Here is a 27,827-nt window from a genome sequence, read left to right on the forward strand (position 1 = left end):
GCCGTGTATCTAATCCTATCCTGTGTGATACTGTCTGCTGAGCTGTGTATCTAATCCTCTCCTGTGTAGTACTGTCTGCTGAGCCGTGTATCTAATCCTATCCTGTGTGATACTGTCTGCTGAGCCGTGTATCTAATCCTCTCCTGTGTGATACTGTCTGCTGAGCCATGTATCTAATCCTCTCCTGTGTGATACTGTCTGCTGAGCCGTGTATCTAATCCTATCCTGTGTGATACTGTCTGCTGAGCCGTGTATCTAATCCTCTCCTGTGTAGTACTGTCTGCTGAGCCGTGTATCTAATCCTATCCTGTGTGATACTGTCTGCTGAGCCGTGTATCTAATCCTCTCCTGTGTGATACTGTCTGCTGAGCCGTGTATCTAATCCTCTCCTGTGTGATACTGTCTGCTGAGCTGTGTATCTAATCCTATCCTGTGTGATACTGTCTGCTGAGCCGTGTATCTAATCCTATCCTGTGTGATACTGTCTGCTGAGCTGTGTATCTAATCCTATCCTGTGTGATACTGTCTGCTGAGCCGTGTATCTAATCCTATCCTGTGTGATACTGTCTGCTGAGCCGTGTATCTAATCTTCTCCTGTGTAGTACTGTCTGCTGAGCCGTGTATCTAATCCTCTCCTGTGTGATACTGTCTGCTGAGCCGTGTATCTAATCCTATCCTGTGTGATACTGTCTGCTGAGCCGTGTATCTAATCCTATCCTGTGTGATACTATCTGCTGAGCCGTGTATCTAATCCTCTCCTGTGTGATACTGTCTGCTGAGCCGTGTATCTAATCCTCTCCTGTGTGATACTGTCTGCTGAGCTGTGTATCTAATCCTGTCCTGTGTGATACTGTCTGCTGAGCCGTGTATCTAATCCTCTCCTGTGTGATACTGTCTGCTGAGCCTTGTATCTAATCCCATCCTATGTGATACTGTCTGCTGAGCCGTGTATCTAATCCTATCCTGTGTGATACTGTCTGCTGAGCTGTGTATCTAATCCTCTCCTGTGTGATACTGACTGCTGAGCTACTGTATCTAATCCTCTCCTGTGTGATACTGTCTGCTGAGCCGTGTATCTAATCCTATCCTGTGTGATACTGTCTGCTGAGCCATGTATCTAATCCCATCCTATGTGATACTGTCTGCTGAGCCGTGTATCTAATCCTATCCTGTGTGATACTGTCTGCTGAGCAGTGTATCTAATCCTCTCCTGTGTGATACTGTCTGCTGAGCAGGGTATCTAATCCTCTCCTGTGTGATACTGTCTGCTGAGCAGTGTATCTAATCCTCTCCTGTGTGATACTGTCTGCTGAGCAGTGTATCTAATCCTCTCCTGTGTGATACTGTCTGCTGAGCTGTGTATCTAATCCTATCCTGTGTGATACTGTCTGCTGAGCCGTGTATCTAATCCTCTCCTGTGTGATACTGTCTGCTGAGCTGTGTATCTAATCCTATCCTGTGTGATACTGTCTGCGGAGCAGTGTATCTAATCCTCTCCTGTGTGATACTGTCTGCTGAGCTGTGTATCTAATCCTATCCTGTGTGATACCATCTGCTGAGCCGTGTATCTAATCCTATCCTGTGTGATACTGTCTGCTGAGCCGTGTATCTAATCCTCTCCTGTGTGATACTGTCTGCTGAGCTGTGTATCTAATCCTATCCTGTGTGATACTGTCTGCTGAGCCGTGTATCTAATCCTCTCCTGTGTGATACTGTCTGCTGAGCAGTGTATCTAATCCTATCCTGTGTGATACTGTCTGCTGAGCCGTGTATCTAATCCTCTCCTGTGTGATACTGTCTGCTGAGCCGTGTATCTAATCCTCTCCTGTGTGATACTGACTGCTGAGCTACTGTATCTAATCCTCTCCTGTGTGATACTGACTGCTGAGCTACTGTATCTAATCCTCTCCTGTGTGATACTGACTGCTGAGCTACTGTATCTAATCCTATCCTGTGTGATACTGTCTGCTGAGCCGTGTTTCTAATCCTATCCTGTGTGATACTGTCTGCTGAGCCATGTATCTAATCCTCTCCTGTGTGATACTGTCTGCTGAGCTGTGTATCTAATCCTCTCCTGTGTGATACTGTCTGCTGAGCCGTGTATCTAATCCTCTCCTGTGTGATACTGACTGCTGAGCTACTGTATCTAATCCTCTCCTGTGTGATACTGTCTGCTGAGCTGTGTATCTAATCCTCTCCTGTGTGATACTGTCTGCTGAGCCGTGTATCTAATCCTCTCCTGTGTGATACTGACTGCTGAGCTACTGTATCTAATCCTATCCTGTGTGATACTGTCTGCTGAGCTGTATCTAATCCTCTCCTGTGTGATACTGTCTGCTGAGCCGTGTATCTAATCCTCTCCTGTGTGATACTGTCTGCTGAGCCGTGTATCTAATCCTCTCCTGTGTGATACTGTCTGCTGAGCCGTGTATCTAATCCTCTCCTGTGTGATACTGTCTGCTGAGCCGTGTATCTAATCCTCTCCTGTGTGATACTGTCTGCTGAGCTGTGTATCTAATCCTCTCCTGTGTGATACTGTCTGCTGAGCCGTGTATCTAATCCTCTCCTGTGTGATACTGTCTGCTGAGCCGTGTATCTAATCCTATCCTGTGTGATACTGTCTGCTGAGCCGTGTATCTAATCCTATCCTGTGTGATACTGTCTGCTGAGCCGTGTATCTAATCCTCTCCTATGTGATACTGTCTGCTGAGCCGTGTATCTAATCCTATCCTATGTGATACTGTCTGCTGAGCCGTGTATCTAATCCTATCCTGTGTGATACTGTCTGCTGAGCCGTGTATCTAATCCTCTCCTATGTGATACTGTCTGCTGAGCCGTGTATCTAATCCTCTCCTATGTGATACTGTCTGCTGAGCCGTGTATCTAATCCTCTCCTATGTGATACTGTCTGCTGAGCCGTGTATCTAATCCTATCCTGTGTGATACTGTCTGCTGAGCCGTGTATCTAATCCTCTCCTATGTGATACTGTCTGCTGAGCCGTGTATCTAATCCTATCCTGTGTGATACTGTCTGCTGAGCCGTGTATCTAATCCTATCCTGTGTGATACTGTCTGCTGAGCCGTGTATCTAATCCTCTCCTGTGTGATACTGTCTGCTGAGCCGTGTATCTAATCCTCTCCTGTGTGATACTATCTGCTGAGCTGTGTATCTAATCCCATCCTGTGTGATACTGTCTGCTGAGCCGTGTATCTAATCCTCTCCTGTGTGATACTGTCTGCTGAGCCGTGTATCTAATCCTCTCCTGTGTGATACTATCTGCTGAGCTGTGTATCCCATAATCTAAACCCATCATTTGTGATACTGACTTCTGTATACAGTATAATCCTATAATATGTGACACTATCTGCTACACAGTGTATCTAATCCCATCTCGTGTGATACTACAGTGCTGTATACGGGGAGGCGACCTCCAGTCCTGCTCTGTCTATGTCCGGGTGATGCACAGTACCGCTCCCCTTGCTCTCGGACACGCACAGCACCGCTTCCTTCTTGCTCTCGGACACGCACAGTACCGCTCCCCTTGCTCTCGGCCATGCACAGTACCACTCCCCTTGCTCTCGGCGATGCACAGTACCACTCCCCTTGCTCTCGGCGATGCACAGTACCTCTCCCCTAGCTCTCGGCCATGCACAGTACCGCTTCCCTTGCTCTTGGCCAAGCACAGTACCACTGCCCTTGCTCTAAGATGCACAGTACCGCTCCTCTTACTCTTGGCGATGCACAGTACTGCTCCCCTAGCTCTCGGCCATGCACAGTACCGCTCCCCTAGCTCTCGGCCATGCACAGTACTGCTCCCCTAGCTCTCGGCCATGCACAGTACAGCTCCCCTTGCTCTAAGATGCACAGTACCACTCCCCTTGCTCTCGGAAATGCACAGTACCACTCCCCTTGCTCTCGGACATGCAAAGTACCACTCCCCATTGGTGGAGATATTAGTAACACACACCCGCTGTACATTGCTCTGTCTTTATTGCCCTGTGTGTTGTACATCAGCGCCCCCTTCAGCCTACGTCACGGCCGGGTCCCTTATTTGCAGCCGCTGTTGTAGCCTCGCCCCCATGACCGCGGTAAAGTCCTCACTGTCTGCGGCGTCAGGAGAAGGATGCGTCCTCCCGGGACAGCGGCTCCATAATGTCCAGTCTGCGGCCGCTGCTGCCCGGTTCCACCACCTCCAGACGCAGTCGGGGCGTCGTCCTGCTCTGCAGCCCCTCGTCCTCCTCACTTGTCCCTTTACCTTTCAGGACGTGTTTATCTGAGTCGTCCACGGCGATCCTCAACGTGCAGCCGCGGGGCAGCAGATCCTGCTCATAGGCAGCCGCCAACTGGTTCACCACCCGCCGATCCACCTGATGGAGAGAAAAAGGTGTGGGCAAAGCTGGGAGACACTTGAGGATCGGGCCTCCGCGGGTCGGCAGGAGCGCGAAGGGGGCCCCCCGCGGGTCGGCAGGAGCGCGAAGGGGGCCCCCCGCGGGTCGGCAGGAGCGCGAAGGGGGCCCCCCGCGGGTCGGCAGGAGCGCGAAGGGGGCCCCCCGCGGGTCGGCAGGAGCGCGAAGGGGGCCCCCCGCGGGTCGGCAGGAGCGCGAAGGGGGCCCCCCGCGGGTCGGCAGGAGCGCGAAGGGGGCCCCCCGCGGGTCGGCAGGAGCGCGAGGGGGCCCCCCGCGGGTCGGCAGGAGCGCGAGGGGGCCCCCCGCGGGTCGGCAGGAGCGCGAGGGGGCCCCCCGCGGGTCGGCAGGAGCGCGAGGGGGCCCCCCGCGGGTCGGCAGGAGCGCGAGGGGGCCCCCCGCGGGTCGGCAGGAGCGAGTGATCGGTACCTCATGTTTAATGGAGCGGGCGCCATAGTGCACGTTGTATCCATCGGCCAGGACGTCCATCACTTCTCGGTCCCAGATCAGTGTAATGTCGTGCCGCTGTTTGGCCTGAGGAGGAGAAACGCAAATGTAAATTATTGGCGCCTGCAGAGTATGAGATATGGCGGGAGATGCCACGCCGGGGAGGGGATGAGACACAGCGGATGATGGCAGATGGCACACAGGGGAAGGGATGAGACGCAGCGGATGATGGCAGGAGATGGCACACCGGAGAGGGGATGAGACGCAGCGGATGATGGCAGGAGATGGCACACAGGGGAAGGGATGAGACGCAGCGGATGATGGCAGGAGATGGCACACCGGAGAGGGGATGAGACACAGCGGATGATGGCAGGAGATGGCACATCGGGGAGGGGATGAGACGCAGGGGATGATAATGGGAGATGGCACACCGGGGAGGGGATGAGACGCAGGGGATGATAGTGGGAGATGGCACACCGGGGAGGGGATGAGACGCAGCGGATAATGGCGGGAGATGGCACACTGGAGAGGGGATGAGACGCAGTGGATGATGGCAGGAGATGGCACACCGGGGAGGGGATGAGACGCAGGGGATGATGGCAGGAGATGGCCCACCGGGGAGGGGATGAGACGAAGGGGATGATGGCAGGAGATGGCACACCGGGGAGGGGATGAGACGAAGGGGATGATGGCAGGAGATGGCACACCAGGGATGGGATGAGACGCAGCAGATGATGGCGGGAGATGGCACACCGGGGAAGGGATGAGACGCAGCGGATGATGGCGGGAGATGGCACACCAGGGAGGGGATGAGACGCAGCGGATGATGGCGGGAGATGGCACAACGGGGAGGGGATGAGATGCAGCGGATGATGGCGGGAGATGGCACACCGGGGAGGGGATGAAATGAAGCAGATGATGGAAGGAGATGGCACACCGGAGAGGGGATGAGACGCAGCGGATGATGACAGGAGATGGCACACCGGGGAGGGGATGAGACGCAGCGGATGATGGCAGGAGATAGCACACCGGGGAGGGGATGAGAAGCAGCGGATAATGTCGGGAGATGGCACACCGGGGAGGGGGTGAGACGCAGCGGGTAATGGCAGGAGATGGCACACCGGGGAGGGGATGAGACGCAGGGGATGATGGCAGGAGATGGCATACCGGGGAGGGGATGAGACGCAGGGGATGATGGCAGGAGATGCCACGCCGGGGAGGGGATGAGAGGCAGCAGACGATGGCAGAAATTGGCACACCGAGGAGGGGATGAGATGCAGCGGATGATAGCAGGAGATGGCACACCGGAGAGGGGTGATGAGAAGCAGCGGATAATGGCGGAAGATGGCACACCGGGGAGGGGATGACACGCAGGGGATGATGGTAGGACATGGCACACCGGGGAGGGGATGACACGCAGGGGATGATGGCAGGAGATGGCACACCGGGGAGGGGATGAGAAGCAGCAGATGATGGCAGGAGATGGAACACCGGGGAGGGGATGAGATGTAGCAGATAATGGCGGGACATGGCACACCGGGGAGGGAATGAGACGCAGCGGATGATGGCAGGAGATGGCACACTGGGGAGGGGATGACACGCAGGGGATGATGGCAGGAGATGGCACACCAGGGAGGGGATGAGACGCAGAGGATGATGGCAGGAGATGGCAAACCGGGGAGGGGATGAGAAGCAGCGGATAATGGCAGGAGATGGCACACCGGGGAGCGGATGAGACACAGCGGATAATGGCAGGAGATGGCACACCAGGGAGGGAATGAGACGCAGCGGATGATGGCAGGAGATGGCACACTGGGGAGGGGATGACACGCAGGGGATGATGGCAGGAGATGGCACACCGGGGAGGGGATGACACGCAGGGGATGATGGCAGGAGATGGCACACCGGGGAGGGGATGAGAAGCAGCAGATGATGGCAGGAGATGGCAAACCAGGGAGGGGATGAGAAGCAGCGGATAATGGCAGGAGATGGCACACCGGGGAGGGAATGAGAAGCAGCTGATAATGGCTGTATTGTGGCGCTCTGACTTTTCACCGACTGATGAATGATTCCCAAGTCAGAGGCAGAGTTCACCTGGTTTCTGCTGAGATTAGTGAGCCGGGGGGGGGTCTCATTCTCGGACTTGTCTGACAATCACGTTCCCTGCAGCTCACCTGCCCACTAGGCTTCTCCAGACAGTCTTGTTTCCTGCCACCTCACTGTAGGCTCCTGCGTGGCGTTGACCAGACATCAGTGCCACCTTTCTATTTGGCGTATCCCGTGTAACCTGGTGACTGGCGCATTAGGAGGAGCGCGGCGCCGGTAGCGATAACTCCCCTGTAACTGGTGTCAGTCACTGATGCCACGCCGCCGACATGTCTGCTGCCATCATTTCTCCTATGCCCATCACCTCACCCAAGTCATACAGTACAGGAGACCGTCGCCCAGCGCGGTACAATTACCACGGGCGGCGCCTCGTGACGCCATCTGTCTGTGAATGGCGCTTCTGTTCTGCGCCCGGAACGCTGCATTCTCTGCTGGTATCCAGGGACAACGCCGGGACACGAGGGACCGCTGTAAATTACCGGACCCTCGCCCCCAGCAAAAGGGGGGATCACTGCGTCTCATCTGAGCGGGCAAAGAAATGTAACAGAACCGAGAATTCAGCTCTGGAGGTGAACGGAGACACAATGTGACCTGACTATATGATATTATAAGACTACAGCTCTGGTGTTGACTGGAGGATAAGACACGATGTATCTGCAGAATAGTGACTGTAGCTCTGGAGGTGACTGGAGGATAAGACATGATGTAACAGCAGAATAGTGACTGCAGCTCTGGAGGTGTCTGGAGGATAAGACACGATGTAACAGCAGAATAGTGAGTGCAGCTCTGGAGGTGACTGGAGGATAAGACACGATGTAACAGCAGAATAGTGACTGTAGCTCTGGAGGTGACTGGAGGATAAGACATGATGTAACAGCAGAATAGTGACTGCAGCTCTGGAGGTGTCTGGAGGATAAGACACGATGTATCTGCAGAATAGTGACTGTAGCTCTGGAGGTGACTGGAGGATAAGACATGATGTAACAGCAGAATAGTGACTGCAGCTCTGGAGGTGACTGGAGGATGAGACACGATGTAACAGCAGAATAGTGACTGTAGCTCTGGAGGTGACTGGAGGATAAGACACGATGTAACAGCAGAATAGTGACTGCAGCTCTGGAGGTGTCTGGAGGATAAGACACGATGTAACAGCAGAATAGTGACTGCAGCTCTGGAGGTGTCTGGAGGATAAGACACGATGTAACAGCAGAATAGTGGCTGCAGCTCTGGAGGTGACTGGAGGATAAGACACAATGTAACAGCAGAATAGTGACTGCAGCTCTGGAGGAGTCTGGAGGATAAGACATGATGTAACAGCAGAATAGTGATTGCAGCTCTGGAGGTGACTGGAGGATAAGACACGATGTAACAGCAGAATAGTGACTGTAGCTCTGGAGGTGACTGGAGGATAAGACATGATGTAACAGCAGAATAGTGACTGCAGCTCTGGAGGTGTCTGGAGGATAAGACACGATGTATCTGCAGAATAGTGACTGTAGCTCTGGAGGTGACTGGAGGATAAGACATGATGTAACAGCAGAATAGTGACTGCAGTTCTGGAGGTGACTGGAGGATAAGACACGATGTATCTGCAGAATAGTGAGTGCTGCTCTGGAGGTGAATGGAGTATGAGACACAATGTAACAGCAGAATAGTGACTGCAGCTCTGGAGGTGATTGGAGGATAAGACACGATGTATCTGCAGAATAGTGACTGCAGCTCTGGAGGTGTCTGGAGGATAAGACACGATGTATCTGCAGAATAGTGACTGCAGCTCTGGAGGTGACTGGAGGATAAGACACGATGTAACAGCAGAATAGTGACTGCAGCTCTGGAGGTGTCTGGAGGATAAGACACGATGTATCTGCAGAATAGTGACTGCAGCTCTGGAGGTGACTGGAGGATAAGACACGATGTAACAGCAGAATAGTGACTGCAGCTCTGGAGGTGACTGGAGGATAAGACATGATGTAACAGCAGAATAGTGACTGCAGCTCTGGAGGTGACTGGAGGATAAGACACGATGTAACAGCAGAATAGTAACTGCAGCTCTGGGGGTGACTGGAGGATAAGACATGATGTAACAGCAGAATAGTGACTGCAGCTCTGGAAGTGACTGGAGGATAAGACACGATGTAACAGCAGAATAGTGACTGCAGCTCTGGAGGTGACTGGAGGATAAGACATAATGTAACAGCAGCATAGTGACTGCAGCTCTGGAGGTGACTGGAGGATAAGACACGATGTAACAACAGAATAGTGACTGCAGCTCTGGATGTGACTGGTCATATTTTATCCTCTATATACAACAAGAGCAGTAGTCTCAGATCTAATTCTCCAGATTATAAGGTAATGTAATGTACTTGCAGCTTTGGATGTGACCTGAGTATTTTACTCTGGTCTGATCCAAAGCTGCAATCTGAATTCCAAGTTATAAGACATCATGTAGAAGTGCTGTGCTTGCAGCTTTGGATGTGTGTAGAGGAGACGGTGTGACTTGTAGGTCTTTCTTCGGGTGGGGACGGGGCGATGTCTCGTGTCCTACAGACGCTCCATTATTGAGTGAGGGGCACACGCCCGCCGCCTGCAGCCGTCCTCTGACCCGTCCCCATTATCCTGTGGCCCGCGGGGGGTCTCTGCAGCTCCCTGGTTGCCGTAGAAACACAAAATAATATTTCTGGGGTCGGATTTGGGATAATTAAAGAAAGAAAAGGAAGAAGTGAGGGCAGACTGCTGAGACCGGGGGATGATCTGGGGGTCCGCGCCTCTCGGGCCGTCAGTCTCTTTATATCTCGCAGCTTAGAATCTTCCATCTTTGCTGTTCTTGACGTCTTCCAGGACAAGCAGACCTTCAGTGTAAAGCATGGGGGAGGCGCAGAGCGTCTAATTACATAGGGAGCAGAGTTCACTCTACCTGAGACTCACAGATACAGCACAGATGCAATCACATCTGTGTCCTGATAGAGCAGAGCTGCAGTGTAAAGCATGGGGGATGATGTGACCACATTTTACCTTTTTGGCCCAGGTGTTCAGCTCCTTCAGGACGAGCAGCGACAGCTCCGAGCGGCAGAAGGGCAGGAAATACACAATCTCATTGATCCTTCCCAGGAACTCATCTCTGCGAAAGTGCGCCTGTGAACGAGAGAGCGAACGGCCTGAAAGGGGCGCCGAGACCCGCGGGACAGCCCTGCACCTCTGCTCTACTCACATCCAGAGCTGCAACCACACTCTGCCGTGACGCTGTGAACTCTGTGCAGACACAGCATAGATGGGGATGCAAACTGTGAGTGCAGCTCTGGAGGGGACCAAATTATGTCACAAAATATAAGTGGCTGATAACAGGGAGTACTAGCTTGCACTCTCTAGACATGGGTGCAGCTTTGTGCTTCCGATGCAGCAGAGCCGGGTGTGTCACCTGTCAGCCGGCTTCTTCATCATCCTGTAATTCCATCAGGGCCTCCTCGGTCTGCGGACCCCCATGCCTCTAACCCTCGCGCCCCCCGCCCCGGGGGGGATGACATCAGCAGCAGATACAAGAAAACTGAATTATCCTGCAGGTCTGGATATGCTCACAGAGATCTGCTCCTCCCGAGCCGCCAGCAGCGATAACGGGGAGCGGGGGGCTGCCAGGGAGGAGCGCCCCCCCCAATAACTGGGGCCTCTGCCGACCACAGAGCGGGCAGCACAGGGTTAACACACAGCAATCCGGTAATCAACAGAAAAACAGCAGCACAGAGGATTCCAGGAGAGGAGTTTCCTGACCTTGTGAGAGGACACAGTTTTACATAGTGGACCTCACAGCAGCACAGAGTATTTCAGGAGAGGAGCTCCTATCTATGGAAAAATCACTGTGGAAGGAGCAGGATCCCCCAGCAGCACAGAGTATTACAGGAACAAACACAGTTTCATTGACACACTGTGCTACGTCTAGTGTCCGTGTCCTGCTCCACCATCAAGGACACAATGTCGCCCCGTGTACCGGCAGCGCCCCTGTAATGCCCCACCTGACTGCACAGGGTTAATGTGAGCGCTGCCCGCGGTCCTGGCACCAGGAGCAGAACAATCTATAAGGACGACTCTGATCAATAAGAGGTTTATCAGACGCCCATTAATTGTGCCGCCATAAGGAGCAGAGACGGAGGCAGAATTACTTCACAGCACGGCTCCAGCGATCAGATTCTGGGCAGAACTGGGAAGAGTCCAAACCAGCGACATAGAGCGGCGCGGGGGCGAGACGGAGAGCGGCGCGGGGGCGAGACGGAGAGCGGCGCGGGGGCGAGACGGAGAGCGGCGCGGGGGCGAGACGGAGAGCGGCGCGGGGGCGAGACGGAGAGCGGCGCGGGGGCGAGACGGAGAGCGGCGCGGGGGCGAGACGGAGAGCGGCGCGGGGGCGACAGAGAGCGGCGCGGGGGCGACAGAGAGCGGCGCGGGGGCGACAGAGAGCGGCGCGGGGGCGACAGAGAGCGGCGCGGGGGCGACAGAGAGCGGCGCGGGGGCGACAGAGAGCGGCGCGGGGGCGACAGAGAGCGGCGCGGGGGCGACAGAGAGCGGCGCGGGGGCGACAGAGAGCGGCGCGGGGGCGACAGAGAGCGGCGCGGGGGCGACAGAGAGCGGCGCGGGGGCGACAGAGAGCAGCGCGGGGGCGACAGAGAGCAGCGCGGGGGCGACAGAGAGCAGCGCGGGCTCTGGGGTATAATACAGGATGTAACTCAGGATCAGTAATGTAATGTATGTACACAGTGACTGCACCAGCAGAATAGTGAGTGCAGCTCTGGAGTATAATACAGGATGTAACTCAGGATCAGTAATGTAATGTATGTACACAGTGACTGCACCAGCAGAATAGTGAGTGCAGCTCTGGAGTATAATACAGGATGTTACTCAGGATCAGTGATGTAATGTATGTACACAGTGACTGCACCAGCAGAATAGTGAGTGCAGCTCTGGAGTATAATACAGGATGTAACTCAGGATCAGTAATGTAATGTATGTACAGAGTGACTGCACCAGCAGAATAGTGAGTGCAGCTCTGGAGTATAATACAGGATGTAACTCAGGATCAGTAATGTAATGTATGTACAGAGTGACTGCACCAGCAGAATAGTGAGTGCAGCTCTGGAGTATCATACAGGATGTAACTCAGGATTAGTAATGTAATGTATGTACACAGTGACTGCACCAGCAGAATAGTGAGTGCAGCTCTGGGGTATAATACAGGATGTAACTCAGGATTAGTAATGTAATGTATGTACACAGTGACTGCACCAGCAGAATAGTGAGTGCAGCTCTGGGGTATAATACAGGATGTAACTCAGGATCAGTATCATACAGGATGTAACTCAGGATCAGTAATGTAATGTATGTACACAGTGACTGCACCAGCAGAATAGTGAGTGCAGCTCTGGGGTATAATACGGGATGTAACTCAGGATCAGTAGGTAATGTATGTACACAGTGACTGCACCAGCAGAATAGTGAGTGCAGCTCTGGGGTATAATACAGGATGTAACTCAGGATCAGTAATGTAATGTATGTACACAGTGACTCCACCAGCAGAATAGTGAGTGCAGCTCTGGAGTATAATACAAGATGTAACTCAGGATCAGTAATGTAACGTATGTACACAGTGACTGCACCAGCAGAATAGTGAGTGCAGCTCTGGCGTATAATACAGGATGTAACTCAGGATCAGTGATGTAATGTATGTACACAGTGACTGCACCAGCAGAATAGTGAGTGCAGCTCTGGAGAATAATATTGGAGGTAACTCAGGATCAGTAATGTAATGTATGTACACAGTGACTGCACCAGCAGAATAGTGAGTGCAGCTCTGGAGTATAATACAGGATGTAACTCAGGATCAGTAATGTAATGTATGTACACAGTGACGGCACCAGCAGAATAGTGAGTGCAGCTCTGGAGTATAATACAGGATGTAACTCAGGATCAGTAATGTAATGTATGTACACAGTGACTGCACCAGCAGAATAGTGAGTGCCGCTCTGGAGTATAATACAGGATGTAACTCAGGATCATTAATGTAATGTATGTACACAGTGACTGCACCAGCAGAATAGTGAGTGCAGCTCTGGAGTATAATACAGGATGTAACTCAGGATCATTAATGTAATGTATGTACACAGTGACTGCACCAGCAGAATAATGAGTGCAGCTCTGGAGTATAATACAGGAGGTGCGTCATGCTGGAGCTGTATTCGGTCTGGTCTCTGATGATGGCGGGTTCGCTCACCTTCAGGATGGGCCGGATGACGTTCTCCTTGAATTGTTTGGAGATGGTGATTTTCTCGCTCTGGATCTCGTCTGCAGGGAGATGATGGTGTCAGCATGTAGCGCTCATCTGTGGATTAGGTGAGACTATTCCAGACTAGCAGACGTTCCGGACTATCAGACATGACTGCATTCCTTTATGGAGCGTGCGCCGTCCTCACTCACCCAGATTGCCGGCCAGTCTGTGCTTGTTCATCTCCGTCGCCTCCTGTCGCAGCTGCAGGGCGTGATGGGCGATCTCCTCGCTGCCCGCATTGCAGGTCATGATGAAGATGGCGTCCTTACACTCTATGGTCTTCCCCTTCCCGTCTGTCAGACGACCCTAGAAGGATAAAAGCGACAAATATGGGGAAAGAGGCGAGACAGCAAAGCCCCCAATACCAGTCCTCACCGGGGCGAGCGCATGGTGCTATTATACTGTATACGGGGTATTATTATCACAGTGCAGTAATAGGGTACTGGCGGTGCTCGCTGACAGACGGCGCAGGGCTCTGGCTGCTATTATACTGTATAAGGGGCCCCGGTTATTATCACCGTGCAGTAATAGGGCCGCTGCGGCGCAGGGTTCTGGGTGCTATTATACTGTATACGGGGCCCCGGTTATCATCACCGTGCAGTATTAGAGCCACCGCGGTGCAGGGTTCTGGGTGCTATTATACTGTATACGGGGCCCCGGTTATTATCACCGTGCAGTAATAGGGCCGCTGCGGCGCAGGGTTCTGGGTGCTATTATACTGTATACGGGGCCCCGGTTATTATCACCGTGCAGTAATAGGGTAGCGGCGGTGCTCACTGACAGACGGTGCAGGGTTCTGTGTGCTATTATACTGTATAAGGGGCCCTGGTTATTATCACTGTGCAGTAATAGGGTCACGGCAGCGCTTGCTGACAGACGGCGCAGGGTTCTGGGTGCCATTATACTATATACGGGGTGCTGGGCCCCGGTTATTATCACTGTGTAGTAATAGGGTCGCGGCAGCGCTTGCTGACAGACGGCGCAGGGTTCTGGGTGCCATTATACTATATACGGGGTGCTGGGCCCCGGTTATTATCACTGTTCAGTAATAGGGTCGCGGCAGCGCTTGCTGACAGACAGCGCAGGGTTTTGGGTGCCATTATACTATATACGGGGTGCTGGGCCCCGGTTATTATCACTGTGTAGTAATAGGGTCGCGGCAGCGCTTGCTGACAGACAGCGCAGGGTTCTGGGTGCCATTATACTATATACGGGGTGCTGGGCCCCGGTTATTATCACCGTTCAGTAATAGGGTCACGGCAGCGCTTGCTGACAGACGGCGCAGGGTTCTGGGTGCCATTATACTATATACGGGGTGCTGGGCCCCGGTTATTATCACCGTTCAGTAATAGGGTCACGGCAGCGCTTGCTGACAGACAGCGCAGGGTTTTGGGTGCCATTATACTATATACGGGGTGCTGGGCCCCGGTTATTATCACTGTGTAGTAATAGGGTCGCGGCAGCGCTTGCTGACAGACGGCGCAGGGTTCTGGGTGCCATTATACTATATACGGGGTGCTGGGCCCCGGTTATTATCACCGTTCAGTAATAGGACCGCGGCAGCGCTTGCTGACAGACAGCGCAGGGTTCTGGGTGCCATTATACTATATACGGGGTGCTGGGCCCCGGTTATTATCACTGTGTAGTAATAGGACCGCGGCAGCGCTTGCTGACAGACGGCGCAGGGTTCTGGGTGCCATTATACTATATAAGGGGTGCTGGGCCCCGGTTATTATCACTGTGTAGTAATAGGGTCGCGGCAGCGCTTGCTGACAGACAGCGCAGGGTTCTGGGTGCCATTATACTATATACGGGGTGCTGGGCCCCGGTTATTGTCACTGTGTAGTAATAGGGTCGCGGCAGCGCTTGCTGACAGACGGCGCAGGGTTCTGGGTGCCATTATACTATATACGGGGTGCTGGGCCCCGGTTATTGTCACTGTGTAGTAATAGGGTCGCGGCAGCGCTTGCTGACAGACAGCGCAGGGTTCTGGGTGCCATTATACTATATACGGGGTGCTGGGCCCCGGTTATTGTCACTGTGTAGTAATAGGGTCGCGGCAGCGCTTGCTGACAGACAGCGCAGGGTTTTGGGTGCCATTATACTATATACGGGGTGCTGGGCCCCGGTTATCATCACTGTGCAGTAATAGGGTCGCGGCAGCGCTTGCTGACAGACAGCGCAGGGTTCTGGGTGCTGAACATTAACATGCTGTTTATTGCTTGTGCTGCGTGGTGCGCGGCATTGATTTTCCATCTGGCGGCTGCGGCGATGATCTATGCAGGGCGATTACTATATTAATCCTGGAGATGGGAAGACGAGGGGCGAGGACAAGAATAAAGTTTTATTAGCAGGAGGGGGGCGTCCTCGGAGGAGACATCCTGAAAACTCATATGCTGCTCGCAGTCTCCAGCGCTGGCGGAGAAATGACATCCGGAGACCTCACATGTGACAGCCGCAAGCATGAGACTGACAGCGCGGAGGAGAGGGAGAGACAGCGCGGAGGAGAGGGAGAGACCGCACGGGGAAGAGGGAGAGACCGCACGGAGGAGAGGGAGAGACCGCACAGGGGAGAGGGAGAGACCGCACAGGGGAGAGGGAGAGACCGCACAGGGGAGAGGGAGAGACCGCACAGGGGAGAGGGAGAGACCGCACAGGGGAGAGGGAGAGACCGCACGGGGAAAAGGGAGAGACCGCACGGGGGAGAGGGAGAGACCGCACGGGGGAGAGGGAGAGACCGCACGGGGGAGAGGGAGAGACCGCACGGGGGAGAGGGAGAGACCGCACGGGGGAGAGGGAGAGACCGCACGGGGGAGAGGGAGAGACCGCACGGGGGAGAGGGAGAGACCGCACGGGGGAGAGGGAGAGACCGCACGGGGGAGAGGGAGAGACCGCACGGGGGAGAGGGAGAGACCGCACGGGGAAGAGGGAGAGACCGCACGGGGAAGAGGGAGAGACCGCACGGGGAAGAGGGAGAGACCGCACGGGGAAGAGGGAGAGACCGCACGGGGAAGAGGGAGAGACCGCACGGGGAAGAGGGAGAGACCGCACGGGGAAGAGGGAGAGACCGCACGGGGAAGAGGGAGAGACCGCACGGGGAAGAGGGAGAGACCGCACGGGGAAGAGGGAGAGACCGCACGGGGGAGAGGGAGAGACCGCACGGGGGAGAGGGAGAGACCGCACGGGGGAGAGGGAGAGACCGCACGGGGGAGAGGGAGAGACCGCACGGGGAAGAGGGAGAGACCGCACGGGGAAGAGGGAGAGACCGCACGGGGAAGAGGGAGAGACCGCACGGGGAAGAGGGAGAGACCGCACGGGGAAGAGGGAGAGACCGCACGGGGAAGAGGGAGAGACCGCACGGGGAAGAGGGAGAGACCGCACGGGGAAGAGGGAGAGACCGCACGGGGAAGAGGGAGAGACCGCACGGGGGAGAGGGAGAGACCGCACGGGGGAGAGGGAGAGACCGCACGGGGGAGAGGGAGAGACCGCACGGGGGAGAGGGAGAGACCGCACGGGTCATGCAGAGCGCAGTCCTGTGTGACGAGAGAGGGCAGCCATTGCTCTGAAGTCGTCTCATACCACAACCACCATCGTCAGCATCTCTGCTTGTTGTCAGAGATGAACACCAACATCTCATCCAGGGGCCGAAAACTTGTTCTGAACTTGTAGACTCCTCTGTCCTCCTTCAATCACCCTGCACATCCATCCCTCTGTCCTCCGACCCCAGAACCATCTGCCATAATGCTCTGGACCCCTCTGTCCACCTCCTCCTCAAGACCCCTCTGTCCTTCTCCTCCTCCTCAAGACCCCTCTGTCCTTCCCCTCCTCCTCATGAACCCTCTGTCCTTCTCCTCCTCCTCAAGACCCCTCTGTCCTCGTCCTCCTCCGCAAGACCCCTCTGTCCTCCTCCTCAAGACCCCTCTGTCCTCCTCCTCCTCAAGACCCCTCTGTCCTCCTCCTCCTCAAGACCCCTCTGTCGTCCTCATCCTCAAGACCCCTCTGTCCTCCTCCTCATCCTCCTCAAGACCCCTCTGTCCTCCTCCTCCTCCTCCTCAAGACCCCTCTGTCCTCCTCCTCCTCCTCAAGACCCCTCTGTCCTCCTCCTCCTCCTCAAGACCCCTCTGTCCTCTGCCGTGCCCTTACAGTCTGACAGATACTGATGTTGTGCCATTGTCTTCTGATGGAGCAATGCGGCCTCTCTGCGGTCCATGCATATAAGCTGCTGATTGGCTAATAATCACACAGTCTCCAGAAAGAAAATATGATTAATAAGGCTGGTGGGGATCAGGACTGACATGGGACTGCTGGCAGGGCGTCCTGTATGACCATTAGCAAGGTCTTCAATCCCAGGTGATCACATCACTGAGCCAAAAGCAAAGCCGAGGCAGGAGTAACACCAGACTGGTGGCAGCAGTAATCAGATAAGTGTAGGAGGTGAGCCCCTTTAGGTTACTACATACTCAGAGAGAGACAGGACTACTACACCCTACATCCGTTTACCTCGTCAAACAACTGCAGCATTATGGTGAGCACGTCAGGGTGGGCCTTATCCACCTCGTCAAACAGGACCACCGCGTTGGGGCACTCCTTCAGCTTCTTGGTGAGCTGGCCTCCTTCCTCGTGCCCAACATATCCCGGTGGAGATCCGATGAACTTGGCCACCTGCAAAGAAGCATCCGGCGGATGCGGAGGGTTGGGCATCATTATCTTGTCCCGTACACCTACTCTACGGCGTTACGCCGCAGCCGCCCAATGTACCACCATGATATGGCTGGACTACAACTCCCATCAGGCCGTACCTCGTGCTTCTCCTGGAATTCGGACATATCCATCCGGATGAAGCCCTGCGAGGACAGAGAGATACGTCAGCGAGATGCGACTCCGCGGCCGCGAGCTCAGCGGATCAGGAAATCAGCACCGGAAAACTGGGCAAGAAAGCAAAATGTTCTCTTTCTGCTCAAAAATTGAGAAAGTGGTCGTGGGTTATGTGTAAGCTGGCGGCCATGAAATGTTAGGATTCCTCCCCCACCCTGTAAACTTCTACTTCGAGTCCGGGTGGCCACTGTTATGGCAGCCCAGATAGCAGCGAGGCCGGCGCCCCCCAAGGCTTGGTAAATGAAGGCCCTCGAGCCTCGCGGCTTGGATGTTTGGTTACGTTATATTGGGGTCCTCGCCACAGACTGCATTGCTGCGCACTGTATCTTGTACGGCACGCTGCACTTTACACGGACTTTTCTCCAGACTGTCTGGATTATTGGTTTCCGGATTATCGGACTTATACCATAAAATAAACATATATATATATATATATAATGCATGCGGCTGCTGTCACCTTCTTGATGTCCTTGTGCAGGTAGCGCGCCGTCTGCTTGGCCAGTTCTGTTTTACCTATCGGGAAGAAAAATGGCAAAGAGGTAACAGGGCGACGTCTGCACAGATGTCAGATATCCGGCCCCATCACTATATCATCTGCTGGGGGGCCCGGAATCGCTGGAGATCATGTGACCTCCTCGTCCTGTTTGGCGCAGAGACCCCCCGACCAATGGTGATAAATCTGACCGGCTGCCGGGGGGCCGCCGTCTCCTAATGTTTCCATAGAGCGGCGGTGACAGTGATGGATGCGATCGGAGGACTGTAATATCACATATTGAGCTGCGCACAGGGGGAGATCACGGGACCCCACAATAATAGGGGACACGCGTGTGCTGGCAATTCTAGGGTTATAATTGTATGCACTCCTATATTATATACAAGTATAGTGGCAGGGTGGGGGTCCGCACCTGCCCCTGGTCTGTACCTTCTTCTCCGTCCTGACAGGTTAATCGGCTGCTGCTAAATCCTGAGACGAGCGAGGCCGTAATGCAGGGTTATTAAATTACACGATTCAGCGGGGACCGCGGAGCTCACCGACACAGCAGAGCTCACTGACACAGCAGAGCTCACCGACACAGCAGAGCTCACCGTCAACGCGGACACGACCAGAATCCACGGGACAGAATTACTCACATATATGTAACTGCCATTAATGCCTCATTCATCACATTTATTATCCATATACTAATTATTCCATCATGTGTCTTCTACCACTTTACAATATTATTTAGATTATTCTTTTTTTATTTATTTTTATTATATTTTAAATATTTTCATTTAATTTTACACACATATATATATATATATATATATATATATATATATATATATATATATATATATATATATATATATATATATATATATATATATATATATATATATATAATCTATTGATTAGATAATATTTTACTATATTATTGTAATGGCATTTTTATTTTTTTATTATTATAAATACAAATAATGATTATCTTATTTGTATTAATAAAATAGAAAAATACTAATAATAATAAATTATGTAATTATTTATATTTTATTATATCTTTCTATGATTATTATATTTAATTCTTTTATTTATTATTATATTTCCATATTTTTTTTTTATTCATAGATTTCTGTTCTTTTCATCATGTAAACATTCCCACCTTTGTTGCTATTTCTACGCCTGCGGCGCTCTTTCTAGATCTATATTAGGAGTATTTTCATGGTGTGTCAGGTAGGTCTTACTATTTTTGATAGACTTTTTTTTTTCTTATAGGTGAAGTTATAAATATATAAAAAGTAACAAATTAAAAAACACAAATTTATAACGGAGCCTAAAAATGAAACAATATGAGGTCGTCACCTATCCCCGAGGATCCGAGAAATAAGAAGACCAGGGGGTGCTCGTCGTCGGACCAGCCGTTCTCCTTCCTGCGGATGGCTGCAGACATGGAGAACACACAGATAAATCAGTGCCAGAGCCGGGAGTGTAATTATCAGTAAGTATCCCGCGTTTCGCCGCTCTGCTCCCTCTCCGTCCTCGGGCCCATTAGTCGGGTAATGTGATTAGCGGGCAGAGCCCCACAGGACGGTAATCGGGTTAGTATGGATATGGAGCGCGGCGCGGCGCACACACGCTTTCCTGGATGTGCACTCAGGGTTGTCAGGGAGACGAGGGCGCGGGAGGGACGCGGAGGAGAGCGGAGGAGGGGCGCGGGGAACGGCGGGAGGGAGGGAGGAAGGAAGGGCGCAGCGTCCTTCACCCAGGAGCCTACAAATATGGTCACTAGGGGCGCATATACCGGGGTCCTCCAGAGACTACCAAACATGTACAGGGCTCCCCCAGAGACCACCACACATGTACAGGGGTCCTCCAGAGACCACCACACATGTACAGGGCTCCCCCGGAAACCACCACACATGTACAGGGGTCCTCCAGAGACCACCACACATATACAGGGGTCCTCCGGAAACCACCACACATGTACAGGGGTCCTCCAGAGACCACCACACATGTACAGGGGTCCTCCAGAGACCACCACACATGTACAGGGGTCCCCCGGAAATCACCACACATGTACAGGGCTCCTCCGGAAACCACCACACATGTACAGGGGTCCACCGGAAACCACCACACATGTACAGGGGTCCTTCATAGACAACCACACATGTACAGGGGTCCTCCAGAGACCACCACACATGTACAGGGGTCCTCCAGAGACCACCACACATATACAGGGCTCCCCCGGAAACCACCACACATGTACAGGGGTCCTTCATAGACAACCACACATGTACAGGGGTCCTTCAGAGACCACCACACATGTACAGGGGTCCTTCAGAGACCACCACACATGTACAGGGGTCCTTCAGAGACCACCACACATGTACAGGGGTCCTTCAGAGACCACCACACATGTACAGGGCTCCCCCGGAAACCACCACACATGTACAGGGGTCCTTCAGAGACCACCACACATGTACAGGGGTCCTTCAGAGACCACCACACATGTACAGGGGTCCTTCAGAGACCACCACACATGTACAGGGCTCCCCCGGAAACCACCACACATGTACAGGGGTCCTCCAGAGACCACCACACATATACAGGGCTCCCCCGGAAACCACCACACATGTACAGGGGTCCTCCAGAGACCACCACACATGTACAGGGGTCCTCCAGAGACCACCACACATGTACAGGGGTCCCCCGGAAATCACCACACATGTACAGGGGTCCTCCGGAAACCACCACACATGTACAGGGGTCCCCCGGAAACCACCACACATGTACAGGGGTCCTCCAGAGACCACCACACATATACAGGGCTCCCCCGGAAACCACCACACATGTACAGGGGTCCTTCATAGACAACCACACATGTACAGGGGTCCTTCAGAGACCACCACACATGTACAGGGGTCCTTCAGAGACCACCACACATGTACAGGGGTCCTTCAGAGACCACCACACATGTACAGGGGTCCTTCAGAGACCACCACACATGTACAGGGCTCCCCCGGAAACCACCACACATGTACAGGGGTCCTCCAGAGACCACCACACATGTACAGGGGTCCCCCGGAAATCACCACACATGTACAGGGGTCCCCCGGAAACCACCACACATGTACAGGGGTCCTCCAGAGACCACCACACATGTACAGGGGTCCTCCAGAGACCACCACACATGTACAGGGGTCCTCCAGAGACCACCACACATATACAGGGCTCCCCCGGAAACCACCACACATGTACAGGGGTCCTCCGGAGACCACCACACATGTACAGGGGTCCTCCAGAGACCACCACACATGTACAGGGGTCCTCCAGAGACCACCAGACATGTACAGGGGTCCCCCGGAAATCACCACACATGTACAGGGGTCCCCCGGAAATCACCACACATGTACAGGGGTCCTCCGGAAACCACCACACATGTACAGGGGTCCCCCGGAAACCACCACACATGTACAGGGGTCCTTCAGAGACCACCACACATGTACAGGGGTCCTCCAGAGACCACCACACATGTACAGGGGTCCTCCAGAGACCACCACACATATACAGGGCTCCCCCGGAAACCACCACACATGTACAGGGGTCCCCCGGAAACCACCACACATGTACAGGGGTCCCCCGGAAACCACCACACATGTACAGGGGTCCTTCAGAGACCACCACACATGTACAGGGGTCCTTCAGAGACCACCACACATGTACAGGGGTCCTTCAGAGACCACCACACATGTACAGGGGTCCTTCAGAGACCACCACACATGTACAGGGGTCCTTCAGAGACCACCACACATGTACAGGGCTCCCCCGGAAACCACCACACATATACAGGGCTCCCCCGGAAACCACCACACATATACAGGGGTCCTCCGGAAACCACCACACATGTACAGGGGTCCCCTGGAAACCACCACACATGTACAGGGGTCCTTCAGAGACAACCACACATGTACAGGGGTCCTTCAGAGACGACCACACATGTACAGGGGTCCTTCAGAGACGACCACACATGTACAGGGGTCCTTCAGAGACAACCACACATGTACAGGGGTCCTTCAGAGACAACCACACATGTACAGGGGTCCTTCAGAGACCACCACACATGTACAGGGGTCCTTCAGAGACCACCACACATGTACAGGGGTCCTTCAGAGACCACCACACATGTACAGGGGTCCTTCAGAGACCACCACACATGTACAGGGGTCCTTCAGAGACCACCACACATGTACAGGGGTCCTCCAGAGAGAATGCCCCTCATACATACAAGGGTCCCCTGTAGAGAGATTGATACATTTGCATATACAGGGGTCCACCACACATATACTGGCAGGTAAAGGAGGGTTCAGAGGTGTGGGTGGACTTACATTCCTCCTACACATCAGGTGATGGTGACATGTCCCCCCAGTCTCACCTCCGCGCCCCCCCCCAGTCTCACCTCCGCCCCCCCCCAGTCTCACCTCCGCCCCCCCCCCCCAGTCTCACCTCCGCCCTTCGCCCAGTCTCACCTACGCCCCGTCTCACCTACGTCCCCCGCCCAGTCTCACCTCCGCCCTCCGCTCAGTCTCACCTCCGCCCCTCATCCAGTCTCACCTCCGCCCCCGCCCAGTCTCGCCTCCGCCCCCCCAGTCTCGCCTCCGCCCCCCCCCAGTCTCGCCTCCGCCCCCTCCCCGTCTCGCCTCCGCCCCCTCCCCGAGTCTCGCCTCCGCCCCCTCCCCCCTAGTCTCGCCTCCGCCCCCACCCCAGTCTCGCCTCCGCCCCCCCGTCTCGCCTCCGCCCCCCCCAGTCTCGCCTCCGCCCAGTCTCGCCTCCGCCCCGTCTCACCTCCACCCCCGTCCAGTCTCGCCTCCGCCCCCCCCAGTCTCACCTCCACGCCCCTCCCCCAGTCTCACGTCTGCGCCCTCCCCCCCGCCCAGTCTCACCTCCGCCCCCCGCCCAGTCTCACCTCCACGCCCCTCCCCCAGTCTCACCTCCGCGCCCTCCCCCCCAGTCTCACCTCCACGCCCCTCCCCCAGTCTCACCTCCGCGCCCTCCCCCCCAGTCTCACCTCCACGCCCCTCCCCCAGTCTCACCTCCGCGCCCTCCCCCCCAGTCTCACCTCCACGCCCCTCCCCCAGTCTCACCTCCGCGCCCTCCCCCCCAGTCTCACCTATACGCCCTCCCCCCAGTCTCACCTCCGCGCCCTCCGCCCCAGTCTCACCTCCGCGCCCCTCCCCCCCAGTCTCACCTCCACGCCCTCTCCCCCAGTCTCACCTCCACCCCCCCAGTCTTACCTCCACCCCCCGTCTTACCTCCACCCCCCCCAGTCTCACCTCCGCCCCCCGCCCAGTCTCACCTCCGCCCCCCGCCCAGTCTCACCTCCGCCCCCCCAGTCTCACCTCCACCCCCCCCAGTCTCACCTCCGCCCCCCGCCCAGTCTCACCTCCGACCCCCGCACAGTCTCACCTCCGCCCCCCCAGTCTCACCTCCACGTCCCTCCCCCAGTCTCACCTCCGTGCCCTCCCCCCCAGTCTCACCTCCACGCCCCTTCCCCCCAGTCTCACCTCCACGCCCTTCCCCCCCAGTCTCACCTCCACGCCTTTCCCCCCTAGTCTAACCTCCACGCCCTTCCCCCCAGTCTCACCTCCGCGCCCCTCCCCCAGTCTCACCTCCGCGCCCCTCCCCCAGTCTCACCTCCGCGCCCTCTCCCCCAGTCTCACCTCCGCGCCCTCTCCCCTAGTCTCACCTCCGCGCCCCTCCCCCAGTCTCACCTCCGCAACCTCTCCCCCAGTCTCACCTCCACCCCCCCAGTCTCACCTCCGCCCCCCCAGTCTCACCTCCACACCCCTCCCCCAGTCTCACCTCCACGCCCCTCCCCCAGTCTCACCTCCGCGCCCTCTCCCCCAGTCTCACCTCCACCCCCCCAGTCTCACCTCCGCCCCCGCCCAGTCTCCCCTCCGCCCCCCGCCCAGTCTCACCTCCGCCCCCCCAGTCTCACCTCCACACCCCTCCCCCAGTCTCACCTCCGCGCCCACCCCCCAGTCTCACCTCCACGCCCCTCCCCCCCAGTCTCACCTCCACGCCCCTCCCCCCCAGTCTCACCTCCGCGCCCTCTCCCCCAGTCTCACCTCCACCCCCCCCAGTCTCACCTCCACCCCCCCAGTCTCACCTCCGCGCCCTCTCCCCCAGTCTCACCTCCACCCCCCCCCAGTCTCACCTCCACCCCCCCAGTCTCACCTCCACCCCCCCCAGTCTTACCTCCACCCCCCCAATCTCACCTCCGCCCCCCGCCCAGTCTCACCTCCGCGCCCTCTCCCCAGTCTCACCTCCACCCCCCCAGTCTTACCTCCCCCCCCAGTCTCACCTCCACCCCCCCCAGTCTTACCTCCCCCCCCAGTCTCACCTCCACCCCCCCAGTCTCACCTCCCCCCCCAGTCTCACCTCCCCCCCCAGTCTCACCTCCCCCCCCCAGTCTCACCTCCACCCCCCCAGTCTCACCTCCCCCCCCAGTCTCACCTCCACCCCCCCAGTCTCACCTCCACCCCCCCAGTCTCACCTCCACCCCCCCAGTCTCACCTCCACCCCCCCCAGTCTTACCTCCACCCCCCCATCTCACCTCCGCCCCCCGCCCAGTCTCGCCTCCGCCCCCCCAGTCTCACCTCCACCCCCCCAGTCTCACCTCCACCCCCCCAGTCTCACCTCCACCCCCCCATCTCACCTCCGCCCCCGCCCAGTCTCGCCTCCGCCCCCCCAGTCTCACCTCCACCCCCCCAGTCTCACCTCCACCCCCCCAGTCTCACCTCCACCCCCCCCAGTCTCACCTCCACCCCCCCAATCTCACCTCCGCCCCCCCCCAGTCTCGCCTCCGCCCCGTCTCACCTCCGCCCCCGTCCAGTCTCACCTCCGCCCCCCCAGTCTCACCTCCGCGCCCTCTCCCCCAGTCTCACCTCCACCCCCCCCAGTCTCACCTCCGCGCCCTCTCCCCCAGTCTCACCTCCACCCCCCCAGTCTCACCTCCACCCCCCCCAGTCTCACCTCCGCGCCCTCTCCCCCAGTCTCACCTCCACCCCCCCCAGTCTCACCTCCACCACCCCCAGTCTCACCTCCACCCCCCCCAGTCTCACCTCCACCCCCCCCAGTCTCACCTCCGCGCCCTCTCCCCCAGTCTCACCTCCACCCCCCCCAGTCTCACCTCCACCACCCCCAGTCTCACCTCCACCACCCCCAGTCTCACCTCCGCGCCCTCTCCCCAGTCTCACCTCCACCACCCCCAGTCTCACCTCCGCGCCCTCTCCCCCAGTCTCACCTCCACCCCCTCTCCCCCAGTCTCACCTCCACCCCCCCCAGTCTCACCTCCACCACCCCCCAGTCTCACCTCCACCACCCCCAGTCTCACCTCCGCGCCCTCTCCCCCAGTCTCACCTCCACCCCCTCTCCCCCAGTCTCACCTCCACCCCCCCAGTCTCACCTCCACCACCCCCAGTCTCACCTCCACCCCCCCAGTCTCACCTCCGCGCCCTCTCCCCCAGTCTCACCTCCACCCCCCAGTCGCACCTCCACCCCCCCAGTCTCACCTCCACCCCCCCCAGTCTCACCTCCGCGCCCTCTCCCCCAGTCTCACCTCCACCCCCCCCAGTCTCACCTCCACCACCCCCAGTCTCACCTCCACCACCCCCAGTCTCACCTCCGCGCCCTCTCCCCCAGTCTCACCTCCACCCCCCCCAGTCTCACCTCCACCCCCCCCAGTCTCACCTCCACCCCCCCCAGTCTCACCTCCGCGCCCTCTCCCCAGTCTCACCTCCACCCCCCCCAGTCTCACCTCCGCGCCCTCTCCCCCAGTCTCACCTCCACCCCCCCCAGTCTCACCTCCACCCCCCCCAGTCTCACCTCCGCGCCCTCTCCCCAGTCTCACCTCCACCCCCCCCAGTCTCACCTCCACCACCCCCAGTCTCACCTCCACCCCCCCAGTCTCACCTCCGCGCCCTCTCCCCCAGTCTCATCTCCACCCCCCAGTCTCACCTCCACCCCCCCCAGTCTCACCTCCACCCCCCCCAGTCTCACCTCCACCCCCCCCAGTCTCACCTCCACCCCCCCAGTCTCACCTCCGCGCCCTCTCCCCCAGTCTCACCTCCACCACCCCCAGTCTCACCTCCACCCCCCCCAGTCTCACCTCCACCCCCCCCAGTCTCACCTCCACCCCCCCAGTCTCACCTCCACCCCCCCAGTCTCACCTCCGCGCCCTCTCCCCCAGTCTCACCTCCACCCCCCCAGTCTCACCTCCACCCCCCCAGTCTCACCTCCGCGCCCTCTCCCCCAGTCTCACCTCCGCGCCCTCTCCCCCAGTCTCACCTCCACCCCCCCCAGTCTCACCTCCACCCCCCCCAGTCTCACCTCCACCCCCCCCGTCTCACCTCCGCGCCCTCTTCCCCCAGTCTCACCTCCGCCCCCCCCAGTCTCACCTCCACCCCCCCAGTCTCACCTCCACCCCCCCCAGTCTCACCTCCACCCCCCCCAGTCTCACCTCCACCCCCCCCAGTCTCACCTCCACCCCCCCAGTCTCACCTCCGCGCCCTCTCCCCCAGTCTCACCTCCACCCCCCCCAGTCTCACCTCCACCCCCCCCAGTCTCACCTCCACCCCCCCCAGTCTCACCTCCACCCCCCCAGTCTCACCTCCACCCCCCCAGTCTCACCTCCACCCCCCAGTCTCACCTCCACCCCCCCAGTCTCACCTCCACCCCCCCCAGTCTCACCTCCACCCCCCCCAGTCTCACCTCCACCCCCCCCAGTCTCACCTCCACCCCCCCCAGTCTCACCTCCACCCCCCCCAGTCTCACCTCCGCGCCCTCTCCCCAGTCTCACCTCCACCCCCCCAGTCTCACCTCCACCCCCCAGTCTCACCTCCACCCCCCCAGTCTCACCTCCACCCCCCCCAGTCTCACCTCCACCCCCCCCAGTCTCACCTCCACCCCCCCCAGTCTCACCTCCACCCCCCCCAGTCTCACCTCCACCCCCCCAGTCTCACCTCCACCCCCCCAGTCTCACCTCCACCCCCCCCAGTCTCACCTCCACCCCCCCAGTCTCACCTCCACCCCCCCAGTCTCACCTCCACCCCCCCCAGTCTCACCTCCACCCCCCCAGTCTCACCTCCACCCCCCCAGTCTCACCTCCACCCCCCCAGTCTCACCTCCACCCCCCCCAGTCTCACCTCCACC

General features: G+C 56.8%; 1 protein-coding gene across 2 annotated transcripts in view; it reads right to left on the reverse strand.

Moving 5' to 3' along the window:
- Window positions 1-3,974: 3,974 nt before the first annotated feature.
- Window positions 3,975-27,827, reverse strand: part of CLPB (ClpB family mitochondrial disaggregase) — a 66,413-nt gene continuing 42,560 nt past the window's right edge. For both annotated transcript variants that reach the window (XM_073661181.1, XM_073661180.1), the window contains exons 8-16: window positions 19,980-20,057; window positions 18,594-18,649; window positions 18,061-18,105; window positions 17,762-17,923; window positions 13,411-13,567; window positions 13,208-13,278; window positions 9,970-10,089; window positions 4,834-4,938; window positions 3,975-4,368 (exon numbers count right to left, since the gene is read on the reverse strand). In XM_073661181.1, the coding sequence (XP_073517282.1) occupies window positions 4,114-4,368; window positions 4,834-4,938; window positions 9,970-10,089; window positions 13,208-13,278; window positions 13,411-13,567; window positions 17,762-17,923; window positions 18,061-18,105; window positions 18,594-18,649; window positions 19,980-20,057 (1,049 nt within the window). In that variant the 3' untranslated portion in view covers window positions 3,975-4,113. The remainder of the gene's footprint in view (window positions 4,369-4,833; window positions 4,939-9,969; window positions 10,090-13,207; window positions 13,279-13,410; window positions 13,568-17,761; window positions 17,924-18,060; window positions 18,106-18,593; window positions 18,650-19,979; window positions 20,058-27,827) is intronic.

The sequence above is a fragment of the Phyllobates terribilis genome, unplaced genomic scaffold, assembly GCF_046119375.1.
Source record: "Phyllobates terribilis strain yellow unplaced genomic scaffold, ASM4611937v1 Scaffold_2__4_contigs__length_985480577, whole genome shotgun sequence".
NCBI classification, from domain to species: domain Eukaryota; kingdom Metazoa; phylum Chordata; class Amphibia; order Anura; family Dendrobatidae; genus Phyllobates; species Phyllobates terribilis.